Source organism: Gallinula chloropus (genome assembly GCF_964237585.1).
Source record: "Gallinula chloropus genome assembly, chromosome: 24".
Lineage (NCBI taxonomy): Eukaryota > Metazoa > Chordata > Aves > Gruiformes > Rallidae > Gallinula > Gallinula chloropus.
In genome coordinates, this window is record NC_140109.1 from 6,114,779 (window position 1) to 6,138,718 (window position 23,940).

The window sequence follows — 23,940 nt, forward strand, 5'->3', positions numbered from 1 at the left end:
GGCCCTCAGCAGCATCGTCAGGCAATGGGAAGAGGCACAGATCCCTACCCGGAATAATCGGCCGCAGCACTGCTGACACGGACAGGTGGCCTCCATCACTTAGCCCCATTCTTTCCACCACTCATGCCCCAAATAAGCTCAATTGTTTAAGGGGGCAGAAGACCATTAGCAGAGAAAGCAAAGCTGCAGCTGCAACCCACAATGCACAAGCGGTGCCACTGCAAGCACAACGCGGGCTCTGTTGAAGCGGTTCAGCCAACGGCGGTGGCAGAAGGGGAGCAGACAGCAGCTATTGTTTGTGTGGCTCTCAGAAAGAAAAATGAAATAAATAAGTAAAAAAGAAAAGAAAAAGAAGAGAAAAAGGGCAGTCAAACACCATAACTGAAGCTCCAAGGGTTTGAGAGACCCGCCGCGCTTGCCAAAAAGGAGCATGAAAATGTGGGGGGTTGAAAACCTACTGCTCAGGGACCTCAGCCATGAACTGGACTTTTCTGGGACATCACTGCCACCTCCTTTTATTTTGTAGATATCCAAGCAAGAGGGAAGAAAAAAAACCACCCCAAACCCTCCTGTTTTCTTGATGCTGGACCTGATTCCATCTGTCCTACACCTTTTGTGGCCACCTCCACGCTTGTAACGGGGAATAAAGCTGTCAGGACAGCACTGCACTACACCAGCAGGTCTGGAAGGATCATAACCCTCTCTGTAAAGGCAGGAGAACACAGGCCAGGAAAACAAAGAACAATCTGAGTTTCATACTGTACCTCCATCCATGTGAGAGCAGGCCCACAGTTTATCTTGTTGCCTGCGATGGCCGAGAGACGTGACAGGTAAGCCATCAGCATCTGGGTGACAAGCTGGGAAGGAAACACAGAGACTTACAGTTCTCCTGGTAATAGGCTGTAGTTTGAGGAGACCATAAATCAAGCCATTGCCACGTCAGAGGAATACATTCCCTTTTGGAAGGAATATGCTGTGCCACAGCCATCAAAGACATCTGAGAACCACTGAGGGAAGGAAAACACTGCCTGCCATTCCCACACACTTGCACGTGGCAACTCAGACTTGACCCCTTGGCCAAAGAGTAACAGTCCAAACAGTAGAAGAGAGGTTTGGAAATAGGCTTAGCCATGCCCCTTCTACCATAGTCAACTTGCTTTTATTAAAGAGAAGCTGGTGAGGTCTTTCCAAAGCTCCATGGTGACAGGGAGTAGTATTGTAGCTCAGAGTTTGTGGGACTGTTTAAAAACACTGTTCTCCTCAAACATCTGTCCAAATGTGGTCAACTTGAAGTTTTGAGAAGAGATGCAGAGCATCCATGCATCCCCTGTGCTCAGCGATACAGCACAGATCTTCAGCCCCTTGCTCTAAAGCACACATTAAATCCCTTTACAAATAACAGAATCACAGCCTGGTCTGGGTTGGAAGGGACCCCAAGGGTCACAGAGCTCCAACCCCCTGCCACAGGCAGGGACACCAACCTCCAGGCCTGGAGCTACACAAGGTTGCCCAGGGCCCCAGCCAACCTGGCCTTCAACACCCCCAGGGATGGGGCACCCACCCCCTCTCTCTGGGCAGCCCTTTCCAGCCCTTCACCACTCTCTCTGCAAAGAACTTCCCCCTAATCTCTCCTCTCACCCTTCCCTCCTCCAGCTTCACTCCATCCCCCTTGTCCTGCCAGTCTCTGCCCTTGAACAAGCTGATTGCCCTCCTGTTTCTCTGCTCCCTTCAGGGACTAGAAGGCTGCAATGAGGTTCCCCCGCAGCTGGAATTATGCACATTGTTGAAAAAAAGTTTCCAAAGAGAGAACAAAACTCTTCCCTGAGGTACTAACAGGACAGCTTCTGTCCTGACTCTCTCTCTATCCCCCCCACATTCATTCATATGAAATTTGCAGGGCATTTCCCTGCATCATGACAATTAAGGCTAGAAAGCACATACTGATCTCCTAATCAATTCCCAAATCGAAGGTTCTAGCCACTTTGTTCACACTTAAAATATGTTCCAACCCCTTGATGATGACTGTGCTTTAAAAAGGTGCCAGGTCTTTACCTCTGGACTGTCCTTCAGGGCATCGGAGCGGGGCAGCTCGGAGAGCTGGGAGAACCGCCGGTCATAAATACAGAGGTGAAGATGCTTGTCCAGCACTCTGAAGTCTTCATAGCTCCGCTTCACGATCCAGCTCCTCCCCTGCACAAAGAGAACCACACTCCTGTGAGCTCCTCCCCCACTGGGGTTAGATGAGGAGACCAAAGATCTGTGCAGAAGGAAGACACACCTGTCTTCTTCTCCAAAGCATTTTGATGCTTGCAGGAGATTCTCAGGGTTTAATTACACCAACAGCCACTCGTGGTTCAACCCAACACTCCTCAACAGCCCGGCTCTGGCACGATGGGATCTACTCAAAGCTTTTCATTTCCACTCTGCCTTACAAGGAGTTTGTAGCATTTCTATACACAAGGTGTCTGTGCATAAGTAAATGACAATGGGGCTGTAGAAATGGTGTGAGATGAGGTTCTACACCCACAGGAGAGGAAAGTCAGGGATCTGAAGGCACCACTGAAGCTTGCAAAATCGGTCAGATGCCCCAGGCAAAGCTTCAGCTGAATTCAAGAACCCACCAAGCTATGATGAGTAACACTAGCTGAAGATTTACTCCTGAGTGCATACCATTCCCCCAATTCAAATACTGACAGGACACATGCTGCTTCAGGGGACAGGGAAGGGATGAGAGCAGCACAGCATCATTTCCTTTGCGAAGCTTTTAATACCTCATGGCTACTTCTAAATGCTCCGTGGCCTACTATGATCAATAGACACTGCTGGGATGGTTTACAGGTCAAAGCACTTTACAAACAGTCATTTGACTCTCTCAACACTCCCCTCACAGCCCTGAAAATGAGACTATTCCCATTTTACAGATGTGGCCAAGGACTCAGAAACACAAGGTTGGAAAAGCCCTTTAAGATCATCAAGTCCAACTATTCCCATCCTGTGCTAAACCAGCTCCCTGAGCACCTCATCTCCCCTCTGTTAAACACACCCAGGGCCAGGGACTCAGCCCCCTCCCTGGGCAGCCTGGGCCAGGCCCTGACAACTCTGCCAGGGAAGAATTCTCTCCTCACAGCTGCTCTGACCCTGCCCTGGCGCAGCTTGAGCCCATTGCCCCTTGTCCCAGCTCCTGGCCCCTGGCTGAAGAGACCAGCGCCCACCTCTCTGCACCCTCCTGGCAGGGCAGGGGAGGTGGGGAGAAGGGCTCCCCTCAGCCTCCTCTTCTCCAGGCTCAACACCTTGAGCCCCTGAGCTCCCTCACCGAGCTGACTTGGTGAGCACGGACCTCCTCAAAGCTCCCACGCCTTCCTTTCCAAGCAGAAAGCGCTTCATTTTCAGCCTTTCTTCCCTAAAATCTACAGCAGGACTGATATTTGAAAAGGAAAGTTAAAAAAAGAAAGGAATCTCTACCAGCACTAGGTGATTTGTGCTCTGTGTGCAGCTCTCTCCCTTGGGAAAGGATGAGAAAAACAACTGAGGTGCTCCTGCAGCACACTGATGCTCAGGTGATGTTGGAAGAAGAAATGAGGTTAAGCAGCCACCCAAAGGCAGGGCCAAGGATTAAAAGCCACAGAGAGACACCTGGCAACCAGGATGGAAAGGAGGGAAATGCAGGGTGTAAGGAGGGGACGCAGCATGGTTTGGATTTTCCACGGTGACCTCCCAGTCACAACTCTGCCACCTTCCTTTGCTTACCAGGAAAGCTCTAAGCATTGTGTCAGTGTTAATATTGAAAGCTCACAAGGCAATCATAAACATAAACCCTACAGCCCAGCTAATAGCTGTTTTCCATCAGATTTACTCACAACAAGCCCAGATTGCCTATGGCACCTGCTTTTCTACCTCAAGCAGCCAACCATGTTTCACAAGCCTACAAGGAGGGTACCTATGCAAGATACAAACACTCCACAATTTCATTTTACTTCTCATCTAAAGGAGAAAGCCAAGGAGCACGAGTCCAACTATCCTCAAGAAGATGATGGGGGCCTTTCCAGTTCCTCCCTCTTACACAATGAAGAGGTTCTTGCTCTCTTGCTAAGTTGCTGGTGTGACCTTCATAGAATCATCGAATCCCAGACTGGTCTGGGTTGGAAGGGACCCCAAGGGTCACAGAGCTCCAACCCCCCTGCCACAGGCAGGGACACCAACCTCCAGGCCTGGAGCTACACAAGGTTGCCCAGGGCCCCATCCAACCTGGCCTTGAACACCCCCAGGGATGGGGCACCCACCCCCTCTCTGGGCAGCCCCTTCCGGCCCCTCACCACTCTCTCTGCAAAGAACATCCCCCTCATCTCTCCTCTCCCCCTTCCCTCCTCCAGCTTCACTCCAGCCCCCTTGTCCTGCCAGTCTCTGCCCTTGAACAAGCTGATTCCCCTCCTGTTCCTCTGCTCCCTTCAGGGACTGGGAGGCTGCAATGAGGTCCCCCCACAGCCTTCTCTTCTCCAGGCTGAGCCAGCCCAGCTCCCTCAGCCTCTCTCCGTAGGGGAGCTGCTCCAGCCCTCTGATCCCCTCCAGGGCTCCTCTGACCCCTCTCCACCAGTCCCACATCTTTCTTGTCCTGGGGCCTCAGCTCTGGACACAGGACTCCAGCTGGGGCCTCCCCAGGGCAGAGCAGAAAGGGACAATCCCCTCCCTGTCCCTGCTGCCACCCCTCTGCTGATGGAGCCCAGGATCCCATCGCCCTTCCCAGCTGCAAGAGCTAAACCTTCAGCTGAGCAAGGTTTAGTCCCCACCTCAAGAAACCAGAGCCTGAGAAACCACCATGATCCTTCATTTCCTCCCACCTGCTGTGATGAACAGGACGTTTCTCCCCCAGCTGGGACCCTACCCATGCAAATAAACCCATTTATTCAAATGACCACAATTCCCTCATCAGTCTCACCATGTCTGAATCCCAAACACCAGGCTGTAGATGTGAGGTCTTGCTTTAGCATGAGGAGTTACATTTACAAGACAGGAGTAGTTGGGGTAGGCAAATTGCTGGTGGGTATGGCAGGGAAGGGACTGTAGGCACAGCGCTCTCCTTCCTCCTGATGAAACCCATCCAGCTTGATGAAGCTGCTAATAGCCAGCAAGGAAGTTGATTAATGAGCAGGGGCAGCTTACCTCACCTCAGGGATGGTGTTTCTCTTCCCCACTGGCTCTCTGGGAGGTTCTTCACGCCGCACAACAACTCGGGGAGCAAACCCTTGAGCAGGCAGGGTGTGAGCGTGGTGAGGGAGGGAAGGTGCTCCCGTACCACCGCTCCCCTGCCTTCAAACTGCAGCAGCTCAGCAGCTGCTAAGCAACCAGCTGAGTTATCCTGCAGAAGCAGCAGCAACCTCCAGGAGAGAATCACAGCATCATCCAACGCCTTAGGTGGGAAGGGACCTTCAAAGCCCATCTAGTCCAACCCCCTGCAGTGAGCAGGGACATCTACACTAGAGCAGGTTGCTCAGAGCCCCATCCAGCCTGACCTTGAATGTCTCCAGGGATGGGGCCTCCACCACCTCTCTGGGCATCCTGTGCCAGTGACCCACCACCCTCAGAAGGAAGAACTTTTCCCTAATACCCAACCTGAATCCCCCCATTTCAGGTTTAAAACCATCATCTCCTTATCACAGAATCATAGACTGGTCTGGGTTGGAAGGGACCCCAAGGATCACAGAGCTCCAACCCCCCTGCCACAGGCAGGGCCACCAACCTCCAGGCCTCATCCTATCACTCCATGCCCTCAGGAACATTTCATCCCCAGCTTTCTTACAGCCACCTTTCAGGTACTGAAGGTCCCCAGGAGCCTTCTCTTCTCCAGGCTGAGCAACCCCAACCCCATCAGCCTGGCTTCACAGAAGAGGTGCTCCAGCCTTTTTGACAACTTTTGTGATCTCCTCCAGAGATTTGACCCTTCCATTAGTAAATCCATTAGACCAAGATCTCTGATGATAAAGAGCTACCCAGGCTTTGCATGACACCAGATTCAGAGGGACAAGGACTCAGATCCCCCAGCTGCACAAGTTTTAGCTCCACTGGTCAAATGGCCTAAGAAGGAAGACAGGCAGCTGTAGCCTAAGTAAACCTTATAGTAAAGATTTGCAGATCTCCTCTCCCCACTATGTAAGGTGGAGTAGAAGAGCGGGTCCAGCTGGCTCTGCCTACATCTGTGCATCTCCTTTCCATCCATCAGCACCTCTTCAAGGCAAACAGGGTGCGATTGAGTTCCAGCACGCACAACTTTCCTCTCCCACAGCCTGAGTATGTTTTCTCTGTGGCACCTAAGATTTATTTATTCTAAGGCAGGGATAGACCTTTCTTTTCTGGTTCAAATGCTTATTTCCTAAGAGAAATCACATGGATGCTCTCATGAACCTTACCAGTCAATGTGGAGACAGAGACCAGAAAATGAGATGAAAGGATACAGCAAAAGTCACTTCACTTTGACCCCATAGTAAGAAAACACCACGTATTAAATAGCTGGAGAAACGCCAGCATCCTCCAGTAGAGTTTAACTCTGACTTGTACAGCTGTCTGGCTCTCAGGTTCTGTATGTTATTCCAGCATGACCCTTTGGCCCTTTTCCTATTTCAAGTCACACCGGAAAACAGCTCAGAAATGAGTCAAAACAGAGGATCAGGCTGATAGAACCCAGCGTGGAGAGTTTACCCAGTGTTTGCAGCTGGTGCCATAGGTGGCTTTATGTAAGCTTAGGCCTGTTCAGCAAAATATCCTGGATAATTTCATGACTTCTGGTGTCTTATTCTAAAACTTAAAGGGGGTTCCTTCCTCTGAGTAAAAGCAGGCAGCAGCATAAGGCTCTTTCTCTAGCACCCTGAGGCCACTGATGGATGCTCCCAGTCCTACACCTCAATGGGGGGTTTCCTCCTTCCCTCCCCACATTACACAGTAGGGAACAGGCACTGGAAGGACTGGAAGATGCTTGTGTTAACCCCAGTGATGAATGGATCAGTTTTAATTAAAAATCATTAGTGCTTGTTGCCATGAGCCTTTCAGCTGGGCAGCGATATGCCAACAGCCACGGCGAGAAGATGAGAGCTCACTTCTGGAGTTGAGCTGGCTTAGAAGACAGCAAAACATGGTCAGGAGGGAGCTTCACAAGGTGAGGAAGAGGGAAAGACTGAATCTTGTGAGCTCCACCTGGGCCCGCAGAAGATGGACATGGAGAGACCAGCTATTGCACGATGAAGATCTGGGGGGCCCCCAGGACAAGAAAGATGTGGGACTGGTGGAGAGGGGTCAGAGGAGCCACGGAGGGGATCAGAGGGCTGGAGCAGCTCCCCTCCGGAGAGAGGCTGAGGGAGCTGGGCTGGCTCAGCCTGGAGAAGAGAAGGCTGTGGGGGGACCTCATTGCAGCCTCCCAGTCCCTGAAGGGAGCAGAGGAACAGGAGGGGAATCAGCTTGTTCAAGGGCAGAGACTGGCAGGACAAGGGGGCTGGAGTGAAGCTGGAGGAGGGAAGGGTGAGAGGAGAGATTAGGGGGAAGTTCTTTGCAGAGAGAGTGGTGAGGGGCTGGAAGGGGCTGCCCAGAGAGGGGGTGGGTGCCCCATCCCTGGGGGTGTTCAAGGCCAGGTTGGCTGGGGCCCTGGGCACCCTTGTGTAGCTCCAGGCCTGGAGGTTGTTGTCCCTGCCTGTGGCAGGGGGGGTTGGAACTCTGTGATCCTTGGGGATCCAGACCATCCTACGGTTCTATGAAGGGAACATATCTATGGACAGGTGAGCAGGCAGAAGGCAGAGGAGAAAGTTGAGTATATTCATGTGGCAACTCCTTAACAGCCTTATTCTACAGAAAAAATGAACTTATTTCAGCATTTATTATCAGTTTATTACCAATTAATTGCAATCAGTACAAAAAAAAAAAAGGTTTTAATGGAAACCACTGCAGCTTTTCTCCCCTAAAAATCACACCTTCATGTGCTCCCCAATTCCAATTTCTGATAGCGTATCACGAAATACGGGCATATCATGAAATACGGGCACGGTGAGACAACCTAACACAAGCATTCCTAGTGTAAAGCTTCTGAAACCCTAAGAACCACCCTTCCTCCCACAAGAAAGCCCGTTTCTCAATGGCAGCCAGCCAGCCACCTAAGGAACCTGTACCAGGATTTACAGCTCTCAGCACGTGAAGGAAATTTACCCCGTTCTCCCGACGCGTTGTAACTTAAACAACTCACTATCAATCTTCCCTTTAGTAAAATTACACCCTTAAGAGCAGCAGGTCACAGGGGTGAAGGGGAGGGCGGTCACAGCCAGGGGAACTTTTTCTAAACTCCAGAAAATTAAAAGTAATGACCCAACATGAGCTTCCAGCCACAAAGGAAACACTTCAAAGCTGCTCATCAAACTCGACCAGCACACAGGTAGGAAGGCAGTGAGTATTTACCACTGTATATTTATTTATTTTGCTTTCTGGTTATACAGAAAGCGCCCACACCAAGTACAACACAAGTATAAAGTACTCAGTACTTAACCACAGAAGAAACAATGTGGGTTTGGGAGGGTTTTTTTTTAATTTTTGCTATTTTTTTTAGGTGACCAAAGCAAACAGAAACGTTTTCATTAATCGCTGGGGAGGGAGGATTTTGTAGGTCCTAAAGCTAGGAAACTTGGTTTGCAAAACCCCCATTCCCCATGTATCTACCCCCAAGATTTAGCACAGTCCTGCCTGCTCCTACTCCTCCAGGTTGGGTTACAGAGATAAAACACAGGAGTGTTTCAAGAAAAAAAGGTGTGTAAGCAGGTATGTTAAAGATGCAGCTGACCAAAACACACTTGGGACACAAACCTGTTCCAAAAACCCGTAACGAGTGCCAAGATTTATGGAACAAGCTCAACCACAACCCTCTGGGGATCCTCTCACCAACTCCTCTAAAAGAAAAAGCCATTTTTCATTTGACAGACGGTCATAAATCCAGTCAGGCAAAGCAACTCTTGTTATCAGCATCCAAAATTGGGTGTTTTTCTCCCCAAAACACCTCAGTTATCCATCCTCTTTACAATACTTCATTTAACTAAATAAAGTGCACTCAGTAGGATGTAACTTCTGAGAACTTTCTGAATTAAGATTTTTGCCTCTTTGGTCTGTGAGAGTAAATGTTTGCAAGAGTCAATGAAAACATCCTGTCTTTGATTCACTGCCAAAGCATCTTTACACACCTGCTATGTAAGGAAGGCTTCCTGGGCCTTCAGAGTTTATTCCTTACTAACCTGCTTGTCCTACATTTTATCACCAATGAATCTGCTGTTCAGAAGTGCAGGGGCTCTTCCAAGGCCTATGAACTTCACTTAGGTGCAAGTCAGGCAGGTTTGAGGCATCAGATCACAGAATCACAGGGGCTGGAAGGGACCTCCAGAGCTCATGGGGTCCAACCCCCTGCCAAAGCAGGGTCCCTAGGACAGGGCACACAGGTCGGTGTCCAGACGGGGGTGGAATCTCTCCAGAGAAGGAGACTCCACACCCCCTGGGCAGCCTGTCCCAGGGCTCCCTCACCCTCACTGGGGAAAAGTTCTTCCACGTGTTGGTGCAGAACTTCCTATACTCCAACTTGCAGCCATTGTCCCTTGTCTTGTCCCCACAGACACTGAAAAGGGACTGCCCATTTCACCCTGTGTCCCATACTTTAGATCTTTATAAACATTAATAAGGCCCTCCCCTTAGTCTTCTCTCCAGGCTGAGCAGCCCCAGCTCACTCAGCCTTTCCTCACAGGGGAGATGCTCCAGGCCCTTCATCCCCTTCGTAGCCTCCTCTGGACTCTCTCCAGGAGATCCATGGTTTTTTTTATCCTAGAGAGCCCAGATGTCTTTCTCCTGATGCTTGTTTAGCCACCACCTCCCATCTGACATCACTGGCTGATCAAAATAACGTTGCAGCCTGCAGAGGATGATACTGGATGAAACAACTTTGCAGAAAGGGCCATCTACTTTCCCCAGGAAACAGGCACTGGAACATCACCATTACAGATGCACGCATGGCAGACTTCTCTATAAGGAATAAACATTGAAGCAGCTAAGAAAATCAGGAACATCCACCACAATCCCCCTCTTATTCTGGATTTGAACCAAGCTGAACTCTTGGAGAAGTTGTAAAACAAGTAAAATCACAGACAAACTGCTCCTCTGTGATGCATTTCTACTTGTTTAGTTACAGGGCAGGATTCAACGTCTCTTCAGAGTAAAACCAACTGTCCTCTTCAATTTGTGGCCAGGCCCAGCCTTGTCTACAAAGCACCACATGACAATCAGCAGCCCTGCCAAAACACATCACTTAGAGAAACCATAATCACTGTCCTGTCCTCTCAGATTTCAACAGCCATTTTCACTTCAGAGCTAAAGCACGATACAATGTGGCTACAAGATGACTGGTCTTCTCTAATTCAGAGCTTGCTTGCTGAAGGCAAAATGCCCCAAGGACACATTAACAAACTACCATATCATTGTAAAAGCTTCTGTTGCTTAAAAAACCCCACTTTTGTGGCAGCACATCCATATGATACTGAGCTTAATTCCGAGAAACAAGTCTTTCCTTGTCGGGGAAGACAGCAGGCCTGCCCACGGCCTAGCTCTCCTCACCCAAGACATAGGCCCTGACAACATCCTCCTGTTCCCATGAGAGAGGAAAAGTTGCTCATGCTCAGAGGATCTTAATAATCACATTCTCAAAACACAGTGCCCTTGTTTATAGGGGTACAGGCTGCCCTAAACCAAGAAGCTGTTAAGGGAAGAACTTGGGAGTAACGGAACATGTTAAGAACCAGCCATAGTGAGATGGTCAAACCAGCTGGTGTGCAGATGCTTTTGGGCATCAAAGGTAAACTAAGGATATTTAGTTAAGATACGTTTATCAGAACTCATTATAATCACTAACCAATCAGTAGGGTGTAAACAGTGTGTGTAACCAATTAGCAGGTTTTTAACTTGCCACGTTTGCAGTAACAAAGGTATTTAATCTGTGTGATTTCACCCAATAAATGGCTTCACCTAAAATTCATATCTAATTGCATGTTGCTCATTGCTGGCTACCACATTTCCTCTTGCTCATCATCCTTCCTAGACCAGTGCTAGGCTTCCATCACAGTAAAACTATCCTTAGTATATTGAGGGGACAGCTGGAGATGCTGTCCTGCAGCTGCTGAAGGAGCATGGCAGTACTTGTTGCTGCATTATTGCTCAAGAAGTCGTTCAACATGCAGAAGAACTTTTCCCCAGTGAGGGTGAGGGAGCCCTGGGACAGGCTGCCCAGGGGGTGTGGAGTCTCCTTCTCTGGAGAGATTCCAGCCCTATCTGGACACCAACCTGTGTGACCTGTCCTAGGGACCCTGCTTGGGCAGGGAGTTGGACCCCAGGAGCTCTGGAGGTCCCTCCCAACCCCTATGGTTCTGTGACTGTATGCTTCAGGATAAAAGGCAGTGAAGATGACAGGGCAACAGCCCTACACATCCAAAGCACTTGGTGTGAGTCGACGATCTCAGAGCTACATACAAATCCTGTGACAAACAGAGGGTAACGTTGCTTCCCCAAAAGCAAAAGGACAGAGCACACCACAGTGTCAGTCCTGTTTGATGGGAGCACAGCCCTGCCCAAAATCAGTGGTATGCAGAGAAACACCAAAATCCACTCATATCCTTGCTCTTATCCTGCTTAATGAATTAATTCATCCTATAGTATTATCACAACAGCTACAGAGTAAGAGATGTAATTATGCAGTTCTTAAAGGCTTAATATAATCCAAAACCTTCCCTCCAGAATCTGGTTTATTCTCCAAAAGCCAGGTTCTTCAAAGACACTCCACCTTGGCAGCACTTTGCCTCAGCCCTGGACAGAGCCCAACAATGCTCTTCAGGCTGCTCACCAGCTTCAGAGGTTCTTTATTAATCCACGTTACGCTTGTCACTTCACTTTTATTTATCACTGCTGAGAGCACAAGACAGGTCGTACATGACCTAAGATCAAGCATCCAAGCACAGGACACCTAGTGATGGATTAGCATTGGGGGAACAAGGATCTTAGTTGCTTTCTTCTGACTGAGAACAGCCCTCTTCACCTGAGGAATGATTAGGACAGAGGTTTCAACACTGCTGAAGGTGTACCCTGGAAGGTTAGGATAAAAATACTTGATCCATAGATGCCAGGTTTTAGGAAGTTTTGGGGAGCTGACAAATAAATCCCCAAGATCACAAAAAGGATTTTTTGCAAACATCTTCAGTTTTCCACCTGATTCTATTCAGCTGCACCACCACGGAAGTATTCTGGGACCCATGGGGTGTATTTAGGTCTCATCCTTGGTAGGACCCATCCAGGAGCTGCATGGAAACCAGACATCAAGTGGAATGGTGACAATACCAGGGGTGAGGCCAGCTGTTCTCTTTTTTTGTTGTTTTAATATGTATATAAAAAAGGCATGTGTGGATATAGGTTTGTGCTGGAATTTATCCCCTTGAGTCATCTGTTCAAAGAACCCTAGCTTGTCACAGGAAGAACATCAGAAGCACCTGGTCAGTAACTGGTCTCTAGGTGTTTGAGCTTCAATCACAGCATCACCAGGTTGGAAAAGCCCTTTAAGCTCATCCAGTCCAACCATTCCTGTCCTGTGCTAAACCAGCTCCCTGAGCACCTCATCTCCCCTCTGTTAAACACACCCAGGGGCAGGGACTCAGCCCCCTCCCTGGGCAGCCTGGGCCAGGCCCTGACAACTCTGCCAGGGAAGAATTCTCTCCTCACAGCTGCTCTGACCCTGCCCTGGCGCAGCTTGAGCCCATTGCCCCTTGTCCCAGCTCCTGGCCCCTGGCTGAAGAGACCAGCGCCCACCTCTCTGCACCCTCCTGGCAGGGCAGGGCAGGTGGGGAGAAGGGCTCCCCTCAGCCTCCTCTTCTCCAGGCTCAACACCCCCAGCTCCCTCAGCCGCTCCTCAGAGGATTTGCCCTCCAGCCCCTTCCCCAGCCTGGTTGCCCTTCTCTGGACACGCTCCAGGACCTCCATGTCCTTCTGGTGCTGAGGAGCCCAGAACTGGACCCAGCACTGGAGCTGCAGCCTCCCCAGTGCCCAGCACAGGGGCACAATCCCCTCCCTGGGCCTGCTGGCCACGCTGGGGCTGACACAAGCCAGGATGCCCTTGGCCTTCCTGGCTCCCCGGGCACACTGCTGGCTCGTGTTCAGTCGCAGCCACCCAACACCCCCAGGTCCTTCTCTGCCTGACACCTCTCCAGCCAGTCTCCCTCAAGATCCCTTCAATCTCACAAGACAAAACCATCAATATATTAAAGAACAAAAGAGACAAAAGGCAATCCTTTAAGAAAACACCCACTCACCCCCCAAACCATTCAAACAAAAAATTTTTCAAATGCTTGACTCACAATCCCTACTGCCAGCAATCTGTGGGTTTTAGAGTGGACCACTGAAGCTGGGCAGAGCCAGCAAAGCATCCCTCACATGTTAGCAGCCTGAGTAAGCCATTTGCTTCAGCAAAAACATATTCTCCTCTCCCCTTCCCACAAACTACCCAGGATGGGGAGTCCTGTCTGCTCTTCCTACTCAGATCCCATTTTTTTTTCCTGGCGTCCTTGAAGTGCTTATTACTGTGACCACACTTCCAGCCATGGAAGGCAGGATGGGGTTGCCTTGGGAGCTTTGCAAATACTGTTCTTCAAACAGAAGATACTGAGCTTGAATCTCCTGCAAGGCAGAGCCTGGGGATAGAAGTGACATACATATTTCTGTAAACGCCCTCATCTAGTACATCAGAGGCCTTATTCTATCAATCAAATGAGCCCAGCACAGACAGCAACTGCTGCATCCAACAAAAAACCAGGAACAGGGCAAAGCCCAGTGCATCCTGTACAACAACAGTGCATGGCTCAGCTTGCTGCCAGTGTGGGATCTGCAAACACAAGCAGAATAAAAAGGAGAAAACCCATGTTTGTTTGGACCATGAGAGCTTCCTGCTTTGAGAACAGCCTTAGAAACCTACCCAGGTTGCAGGAGAAAGAGCTGTCCTTTAAAGGATGTTGACATGATCCCAGGAAAAGCAGGGAAATGGGGAAGGTGGCTCTGCTGTCGGGCAGAGAAGGACCTGAGATCTGCAGCAGACTAAGCACCAGTAGCAGATCCAAGAGGATGAGCAAAGTGAGATTTGGTTTAGAGGGTTTTTATCCTCTCTCCTTCGATACTTTTTTTGGCCTGATACAGCTGCGTCCTGCCAACATCTCTCCCCATCCCATGAGCTACTTCACACCTCCCATTCAATCCCAACGTGGAGCCAAACCCATCCGACATCACTGGTGTCTGATGGGAATCAAAAGAATGGGAATCTCATTTTGTAATCCTTCCTCAGACATCTGGAGAGGCTGTGAGATGTCAGGGGTGAGGTATCTCCATGGTAAAAGTGATGCTCAGGCATGCAAGCTCCTTCCATGTCTTCTCCTTCACTGAATCTGGATGCCACAAGGTTCAAAAGCTTTGTAAGTAGAGGGATTGACACATGAGAGGTGAATCACAGGCTTGGGGTGGGGAGAAATTCCAGCTAGCCAGGATTACTTGAGGAAAAATCAAAAAAATGAAGGAAAAAGAGGGGGGAAAAAAGAAAAAATAAAAAGGAAAAAGCAACTGTTTCTATGGCCATGCTTTAAAGAGGTGAGGCCAACTCCCAGGACTTTAATTTGAGTTCAGTGCCACTGAAAAAGCAGGTAACAGAACTCAGCAGGTGGGAATGGTCCACAGCCTCTGGATCTACCGGACGGCAGCTCGGTTAAACCTCCCCTTCCTCAGCCAAGGCCCAAGAATTCACTGTGTTGTCCCCACACTAATCAAATCTCTGCACTGTTTTCTCAGCAACATCCCTGCAAAGCATCCAGGAGCCTGATGGAAGCGTCAGCTGAGCTGCTGGACAGACAGGATCACTTCCACCCCGGCACTGCCGCCTCACATGCCACACATCAGGTGTTTGCTACTCCTGGGCCTTGTTCCCACACGTATTCTGCAGGGTTCAAGGACAGAATCATACCTGAAGGTGTCCTGTTCAGCTCTAGAGATGTCACTGAGTCCTGTTGCCTTAAATGCCCTGTAACTACACCTCTACACACGTGTGTACGCGCTCTGTGAGCATCTCCATCATTCAGTGTGTTGCCGTCGCACTAATACGCTGCTGGAGCTCAGCCCAGCACCAAGCTCCACCTTCAACACAGAGCAGGCTGCTTCACTCACAACACCCTACCCCAGCACACACACAGAACTGGGGCAGAAGAGCAAGAACAGCGCAGATCCATCACCTCTCCCTGTGTGTACGGATGTCACAACGCTGGTTCAACCCAACAGTGATTACTTCCCTGCCCTGAATGATTCCAGTGTAGGCAAAGCTTCCTTTTTAGCACCCAGGAAACGTCAGGAGAATCACATTGAGAGCTCTGAAGAGAGTGATGCAGTCATCCCCACTCATGGTCAGCTCAAGTCGGTAAGATGGATGCTTGGGAAGTGCCACAATGAATTGGGGAAAGAAACACTACTCTAAGAGCAGAAAAATGACCAAACAGGGGTAGTAACTCCTGACTAAACGGTGAACACAATGTGCTTCCTACAAAGGATTTAATTCAACACATTAAAATGTGATAACCTCCTACTGCAGCATTTTACAAAGTCTCTCCCCCCGTATTAGAGGATGGGGAATCCGCGGTACGAAGCAGCAGCTATTTTGATACCATGGCCACAGTGGCAGTGACAGAATTTCATGCCAGGTGTCTGGAGATGTAACTGGGAACAGATCAAGAACCCCCCCACCTCCCTGCTGCCAGCAGCAAGCCTTCATCCACCAACACACTGGCCAGCATCCCCCCTGCTCTGTTTATCTCTCTGGTACATCCATGTGTCGCCGTGCACTCCCCCACCACCACAACAGCCAGGCAGATGTAGGCAGGGTCTGAGCATGCACACTTCTATCTCCAGGCTAATCATGCTGCAGCACAGACTGCTGTGAGGATTATTTCCTTAACAGACTCCTTTTTTTCTCTTCCCCACTTTCCTTTTCTTCAAAGGAGCCACTCACAGTACCACAGGCAGCATCCTTTGGAGGATGGAGCTAGGGAAGACGTGGGGGGGGACAAACACCCTATGTGTGCTGCAGAAAAGCATCATATTACAGTGGGGAGGAGGATGGGATGGACAGACACGGACAGAAAAGGTGCCATTTACCTGACAAGAGACCTGTACCAGGTACACCAGCTCCTTGGATTCGCAGCCGTTCCTCGTTACTTCATTCTGTTCCTCCGGGAGCGAGAGCTACACCAAGGGAGCAGGGAGGGGGGTGGAGAAAAGAGAAAGACCAGGTCAGCGAGCAGGGAGAAACCAGGCATGTAATCATGCACGAAGCACAACGGCCCCAGCAACTTGCTCCCTGAGATGCTGAGGATCAGGGAAGCGCTTGTCTGTCTGGAGTTGTCAAGAGAGAAAAGCATTCGGCAGTTGGGGCTTAGCCAGAGCCTCGGATGCCATTGGGTTCTGGCATCTCACCTGACAGTTTCAAAGGAAAACCAGGGTTCAGAACAAAAACAGCCACAGGAAGGCAAAGTGTTCAAGCCAGGGATTAAATCTCTAGCTTAGAAGTCTGCAAAATTACCTCTCTGCTGTAAAGTCCTCGTTTTATCCATTTTTCCTTTATAAATTCAGGCTGAGATCAGCTAATAAAACACATCTCCTCATTTCAGTGGTGTCAAGCAATTTACCCCAGCAGAGATTCTTTTTTATGGCATCATTCATCACATACAGAGATGTTAAACACAACATCAGGACCTGCTTTTATTGCTGAGCACCACAACTGGTCCTGCTATGCCTACCAGTCTTGATATCCCACACTTAGAATGGTTCACAGTTACATCTCAGAAAACAGAAGTTAGGATGGACATTAAATCACCCAGGGAAAGCAGTGCTGTGCTTGCCACAAGAGTTACTGGCTTTCTTAAGTCTAAACAATGCCAGCTTCAAAATTGAAGGAGTTGAAGAAGAGTTCAGCACTTTTTACACAGAGGTCTGGAGGTACTACTCCTGTTCTCTTGGAGAATGAGTACATAAAGATTTTAACTCTGTAAAAAAAAACCCCCTGTAATCAGATCAAAACCACCCCAACAACAAATGAAGACAGAAACAAATGAGACCAAGGAGGAAAAGCCCAAGTTGGTGTATTTCCAGGAAATACACCCTCTCCCATGTTCCTGTAGGACCCCTTGAAGTCTTGGAGGCTGCAATTAGATCTCCCTGGAGACTTCTCTTCTTCAGGGTGAACCAGCCCAACTCACTCAGCCTGACTTCACAGGAGAGGTGCTCCAGCCCCTTGATCACCTTTTGTGACCTCCTCTAGACCCCCTCCAACAGCTCTACATCTTTCCTGCACCGGACACCCCAGAGCTGAACACAGCACTAAGCTAGGAAAATATGATGCCTTCTCCTCCTCATCCTCTCTCCATTTGCTTCCAGGTAGAAGGAGCAGAATCGCTCCCCCCAAACCTGCCTGCACCCCCGTGCTTTCAACCCACCTCAGGTTCAAGGCTGCCTTAATGACTAAGTCATTAAGTGCATCAAATTAATACAGCTGCTTGCTGTATTAATCAAGAGAAACTGAAATACTTCATAAGATGTGGCAGGGGGTTGGAGCTCTGTGATCCTTGAGGTCCCTTCCAACCCAGACCAGTCTGTGATTCTCTAAGATGGAAATTCTTAGAGATTTGCTATAAAGTAGCAGTGACACCAGCAAAGCCACTGGCAGCACCTGGCAAGGGGGCCCAGGCAGGATGACAAGGTCACAGGAGATTCAACCTCCCCATCACCAGGGTTATGATGTAGCAGATGGCAACGAATCAGCCCTGGGGGCAACATGAACTTGAGAGGGTTTCACCTCCAACACACATCCTTAAGATCTTAAGGAGACATGGCAAGAATGCCAAAGAATCACAGAATCACAGGGGTTGGAAGGGACCTCCAGAGCTCTTGGGGTCCAACCCCCTGCCAAAGCAGGGTCCCTAGGACAGGGCACACAGGTCGGTGTCCAGACGGGGCTGGAATCTCTCCAGAGAAGGAGACTCCACAACCCCTGGGCAGCCTGTCCCAGGGTCCCTCACCCTCACTGGGAAGAAGTTCTTCCCCAGATCGGTGTGGAACTCCCTGTGCTCCAACTTGCAGCCATTGCCCCTTGTCCTGTCCCCACAGACACTGAGAAGGGGCTGGCCATTTCCCCTGCATCCCATACTTCAGATCTTCATAAACATTAATAAGTTCCCCCCTTAGTCTTCTCTCCAGGCTGAACAGCCCCAGCTCACTCAGCCTTTCCTCACAGGGGAGATGCTCCAGGCCCTTCATCCCCTTCGTAGCCTCCTCTGGACTCTCTCCAGGAGATCCCTGGTTGTTTGATCCCAGGGAGCCCAGAACTGGAAGAGTCTTTCTCCAGGAGCTCTAAGTCAGTGGAAAGGCTGATGCTTTTCCTGGCAGAGGATACAACATTGTTCCAAGGAAACCTGGTAATCTTTTCACGTTTTTCCAAGATGGAATTTAAGGTTAACTCCCTGGTGAAAGCATCCAGACACATGCAACTTCTACCACTCCAACTCAGCCACATCAGAAGCTCAATAAGTTTCCAAACCACTACTACAGCTGATAACTTCTTCTGACAGTATTAGCAATGGGATGGTTTGGTTTTTTCCCCTCTCTAAACCACCCCACTTGAATGTCTCCTTGATGTCTGTCCTCCATTAATTTATTGCCTTGGTGCAATTTAGCAAATCAGATGAAGGAAGGAACCACAGGGTGAATGCCACCTTTATGCATCACTTTGGAATGGACTCATTGGGTGAAAAGTATGTCTGATGGCCAAGAGCAAGAAATATGAGGCTAATTTTCCTGTGAACTATTTCCCTGCTTTATTTTTAAAATAAAATAATAATTCTAGGGCTCAAAATATTCTTGGGACAAACCCTGTAGAAATTAAAAGCCTTAATACTGATCAAGCTCACAGATGCAGACTCAAAAGAAAAAGCTGTTATCACCCCTCTCAGCTCCAGTCCCCTAACAGACAACCCCTTCACCACCTCCCTAATTACCCTGGTGATTCAAACACCACTTCATTTATAGAATCACAGAATCTCAAGGTTGGAAAAGACCTTTAAGATCATCGAGTCCAATTTTTCCTGTGCTAAACCAAATTTAGCTGAGTCCATTACTCACATCAGTTTGTCTTGCAACAGGGCACCTTCCAGACCTGTTTTTTGATATATCTGAAGATCCCATTTTATTATATTGGAAATTTTAGCTTGGCAAATCTTTTTCCACAGGGAAACATCTTCTAAATACATTTATGCTGTCAGAGTAATTAGTTATCTGGCCTATTTTTCCTCTCTTCAGGTTTATCTTGCTAAATGCACAATTTATACTCCCACACAGTTCCCCATCTTCTCACTCTTTCTCCCTTTCATACCCAACTGAGGCTTCTGAGCAAGCAAAGAACATCTCTGATAGCAGCTTCTTCTCCCAAGCACATATATCTTGATGAAAGACAAGATGGACATGTTTAAAGACCCCATGAGCTCTGGAGGCCCCTTCCAACCTCTGTGATTCTGTGATATTTGATGCTTAAGCTCATTGAGACATAATATCTCAGAGAGTTGTATTAGAGACACTCTCCCCAGATCTTCTGGTACTCAGTTGCAAGTGTTTTCCCATGTGGTCTCACCCTTTCATTTCCTCTAAACGTGTAAGAAGGTTGATCTCTGTAAGCAATTAAATATTCATGAAAATGCCTTAGATGCCATTAGGGACACCATTAAGCAAAACCAACTTCTTAGGGTTTGAAACCAGAATATTTTCATGAAGTTAAAATATCCCATGTTATTAAAAACAAACTGACGAGCTCTCCCTCACCCCCAACACACACAGAACTCTCTGGCTGGAGAGTTGTCAGGCAGAGAAGGACCTGGGGGTGTTGGGTGGCTGCGACTGAACACGAGCCAGCAGTGTGCCCAGGGGGCCAGGAAGGCCAAGGGCATCCTGGCTTGTGTCAGCCCCAGCGTGGCCAGCAGGCCCAGGGAGGGGATTGTGCCCCTGTGCTGGGCACTGGGGAGGCTGCAGCTGGAGTGCTGGGTCCAGTTCTGGGCTCCTCAGCATCAGAAGGACATGGAGGTCCTGGAGCGTGTCCAGAGAAGGGCAACCAGGCTGGGGAAGGGGCTGGAGGGCAAATCCTCTGAGGAGCGGCTGAGGGAGCTGGGGGTGTTGAGCCTGGAGAAGAGGAGGCTGAGGGGAGCCCTTCTCCCCACCTCCCCTGCCCTGCCAGGAGGGTGCAGAGAGGTGGGCGCTGGTCTCTCCAGCCAGGGGCCAGGAGCTGGGACAAGGGGCAATGGGCTCAAGCTGCGCCAGGGCAGGGTCAGAGCAGCTGTGAGGAGAGAATTCTTCCCTGGCAGAGTTGTCAGGGCCTGGCCCAGGCTGCCCAGGGAGGGGGCTGAGTCCCTGCCCCTGGGTGTGTTTAACAGAGGGGAGATGAGGTGCTCAGGGAGCTGCTTTAGCACAGGACAGGAATGGTTGGACTCGATGAGCTTAAAGGACTTTTCCGACCCTGTGGCTCTGTGATTCTGTGAGGTGTTTGTGCCCTGGATCTCCAGAGTTTATTGAGTTGTTCCCTATGAATTCCTGGCTTTTAAAAGGTGAAAGATGACAAGAGAAACAATCAGAAGATCCAGCTACCCACAGATGTTCCAAATAATCAATTTAAATCACACAGCTCTTAAATGTTGTGTGTGAGCAGCACTGCCATGCAAACTGTGTAGTACTTTGCAAGCAGCTAGTCCCAAAGCCGCCCTTATTCTACTCAGACTGCTCAGCCACACACAAAGACATCAATAAAACACAAAAACACTCTCCTTTTGGCTTACAGAAAACATTAAGCTCTGATTTTTGAGTCACTCAAGTACCTTATCACCAGCTCTTACTCATCAGGCTAACCAAACCCTCCACTGAAAGGTGCCACTCAGCCCCAGGAAGGAAAAGGATGTTAAAGAGATCCCTTTTATTCCCATATGCAAATTCTGGGGCGAGGGATAAAAGGCGTGTTGGGCCATCTGAAAAGCAATGAGCAAAGATAGGCAGGAAAGAGGAAGTGGTTTCAGTCCATCTCTCCTGCACAAAAGGCAAGGAGAGCTGAGCCAGCACAAAGGGAGAAGTTAGGACACATCCTAACAGCTTCCAAGAGACCCTTTCCCACTGAAAGGAGCAAAGGGAATGATTGTTATTTCGCAGGGGTCTTGTAGTAGATGATTTGCACTGATCTAGATGGTTTATTGAGGGCTTGGAACAGGACCCATGGCAGGAATTTCAGAGGTAGGCACGTGGGTGAAGTCATTCCTAGAAAGCCCAGCTGCTGATTTCGTCCGGTGAGTGAGTAACTCACCGGCTGGGAATGAAAACATGCAAGTCATCTTGGAAAACTTCTCTGTCCTCCACGTTGTTTTTCTGAGGCTCCTGTCAGCACAGCACCAAAGATGAGTGTTACATGTCCCTGCACCCTTAAAGATGTATATGAACCTGTGTGTCACCTACAGACACATCTGCATCCAAAAGAAACAGGCAACTAAGGTGCTTTTCAAAATTATCCATGTAAAAGTTCAGAGCCAATCTGCATTCTCAAGAGGTTCTACTTTAGATTCCAAGGATTGTTTTGAAAGGAAGGTGCATGAAAGATCAAAGAAAAGGAAAGAGATGATGAAATAAACTCATTTTAGAGTTTTTAGAGAAAGAAACCTTCGCTAAACCTGCCCTCATTGCAAGGGAAGCGTTCTAGGCATTATCAGCAACAGCTTGGGAACATGTCTAGCACCTCAAAAATCCAACACATTCCAATTTATACTGGCCCCTCACTTCTCTAATTAGGAAAAGACATGCTGCAAGTTTAACAACGTGCATCCACACAGCCCTTCACTTCAGCTGAGGTAGGAAACCACCGCTGGGATGTTCCCCAGCCCCAGTTAATTCCTTACACCTCATTAGGATGGCTTTCAGACCCACTTCCTCAGTGCAAAGGAAAAAAAAAAAGAGAAAGCCTTTTGAAAGGCCACAGGTTGAACTCTGGAAGGAGAGCCACAGTGTGGTGTGCCTCACCCTGAGCTTTAACATCTGTACAGCAAGAGAGCCCACACAAACCCACACTAACCCCCCCCTCCCCTTCTTTAAACTCCATCTGATCACTCAGCAAAGCAAGGGCTGCCTGTTAAACCCTAATCCGATTCACCCCGTGGGCACAGGAGCTTGCAGTGCCATCCTTAAGGCGTTCCTCCAGCTGTTTGCATTTCAGCTTTAGCATTAGCTCCTGCCAGTAAACAAACACACAAAAGCATCTTCCAGGGAGCAGAGAGGATCTGGGAGGAAAAGGCTTCGTGCTTACTTACCCCTGCCACAAAGATCTATTCTTTCCATGGGTGGGAATCCCTAAGCCAAGGCCTAACAGCTCCAGGTCTCTCCGTAGCTTCCCAGCAGCTAATTGAAAAAACCTTCCCCGGCATCGGTTCCAAAACACGCCGAGACTCCAGGCTAGCAAAAAACACACACCCCCTCAAATTACACCCCCCAAACCCCTCCCCAGGTTCGTTTCACAGGCTCTCATCTCTTCCTGGAGCTCCTTCAGATGAAGGTGCCTATGGATAGGGTGTAGGATCCGTCTCCGTAGCCCCGTTCGCCGTGGCCCCGCTGCCCATTTCATGCTCAATTTGCGCGGCGGCGGCAGCGGAATCGGCGGCAGCGCTTTCTCTCTCGCTCGCTCTCTCATTGGAAAGGTCCCACAAGACAAGCCAGGGAGAGTTTAACAAGAGCCAAGAGAAACAGAGAGGGAGGGAATGCATGCAGGGATTGTGTTCAGGCGCGGCAAAGGCGGCTGCTGCTCAGAAAGGAGGGGGGAGCAGCAGGAGGGGAGGCGGGGGGGAAGCGGAAAATTGACAGCGAACTGCCCATCACATGCCTGAAACCCAGAGTGGTTTAGTTTAAGGAGAGCTGATTCCTCATCCTGCTCCCCTTCCCACTGGTATCAGAACTAAAAGCTCCCTGAAAATTCCTCTCCGGTGCCCAGTGCTGGGCACGCTGTGAATCAATGGAATCAATGCAGGATGTGTGCCCTCACGCCCAGGTACAAGGGCTCTCTGTTCACTCTGTGTATTCCCTGAAGGAAAGGAGTATTTCTGTGATGAAAAGTTGGCTGTCAAAGTCTTCCCCGTTCAGTCAGCAGCCTCAATGTATCAGTCAGCTTGCCCAAGGGGTCCATGATGACCACAGAATGATCCTCAGGCATCTGTTCTGCGCAGCATTATTCACTGGCAGGATTTTAGCCTTCAGCAACTGAGCACCACTTAACCCCTGAACACAGAATCACAGACTCACAGGGGTTGGGAGGGACCTCCAGAGCTCATCTGGTCCAACCCCCTGCCAAAGCAGGGACCCTGGGACAGGTCACACAGGTCGGTGTCCAGATGGGGCTGGAATCTCTCCAGAGAAGGAGACTCCACACCCCCTGGGCAGCCTGTCCCAGGGCTCCCTCACCAGGTAAAAATTCTTCTACATGTTGGTGCAGAACTTCCTGTGCTCTAACTTGCAGCCATTGCCCCTTGTCCTGTCTCCACTGAGCTCACCCCTTCCCCTGAGCCCAAAATTCTGGCTGGAGTTTGAAGAGCACGTAGCAATTTTACCCTTCAAGGAAGCCTTAGTCCCAGTGATGATCCCCATGCCCTGTAATGCTGCCCTTTCACTTCTGCTAGTCCCACACACCAAGGTCCAGTTGTTTCTAATCAGAAAGAGGCATTTTGCAAATTACTGCCCATCTAAGTGGTTCTAATTAGAGCCCATCTACCCTTGCCTGGCATTTCATCCACCACTGAAGGAGGGACACACAATTAG

At 49.5% G+C, this 23,940-nt stretch overlaps 1 protein-coding gene across 1 annotated transcript in view; it reads right to left on the reverse strand.

The window, feature by feature from the left end:
• ARHGAP32 (Rho GTPase activating protein 32) overlaps positions 1–23,940 on the reverse strand; it is a 130,316-nt gene that overhangs the window by 74,079 nt on the left and 32,297 nt on the right. Inside the window, exons 5-7 of the mRNA XM_084275008.1 lie at positions 16,222–16,308; positions 2,053–2,190; positions 765–857 (exon numbers count right to left, since the gene is read on the reverse strand). Of these exons, the coding sequence (XP_084131134.1) occupies positions 765–857; positions 2,053–2,190; positions 16,222–16,308 (318 nt within the window). The remainder of the gene's footprint in view (positions 1–764; positions 858–2,052; positions 2,191–16,221; positions 16,309–23,940) is intronic.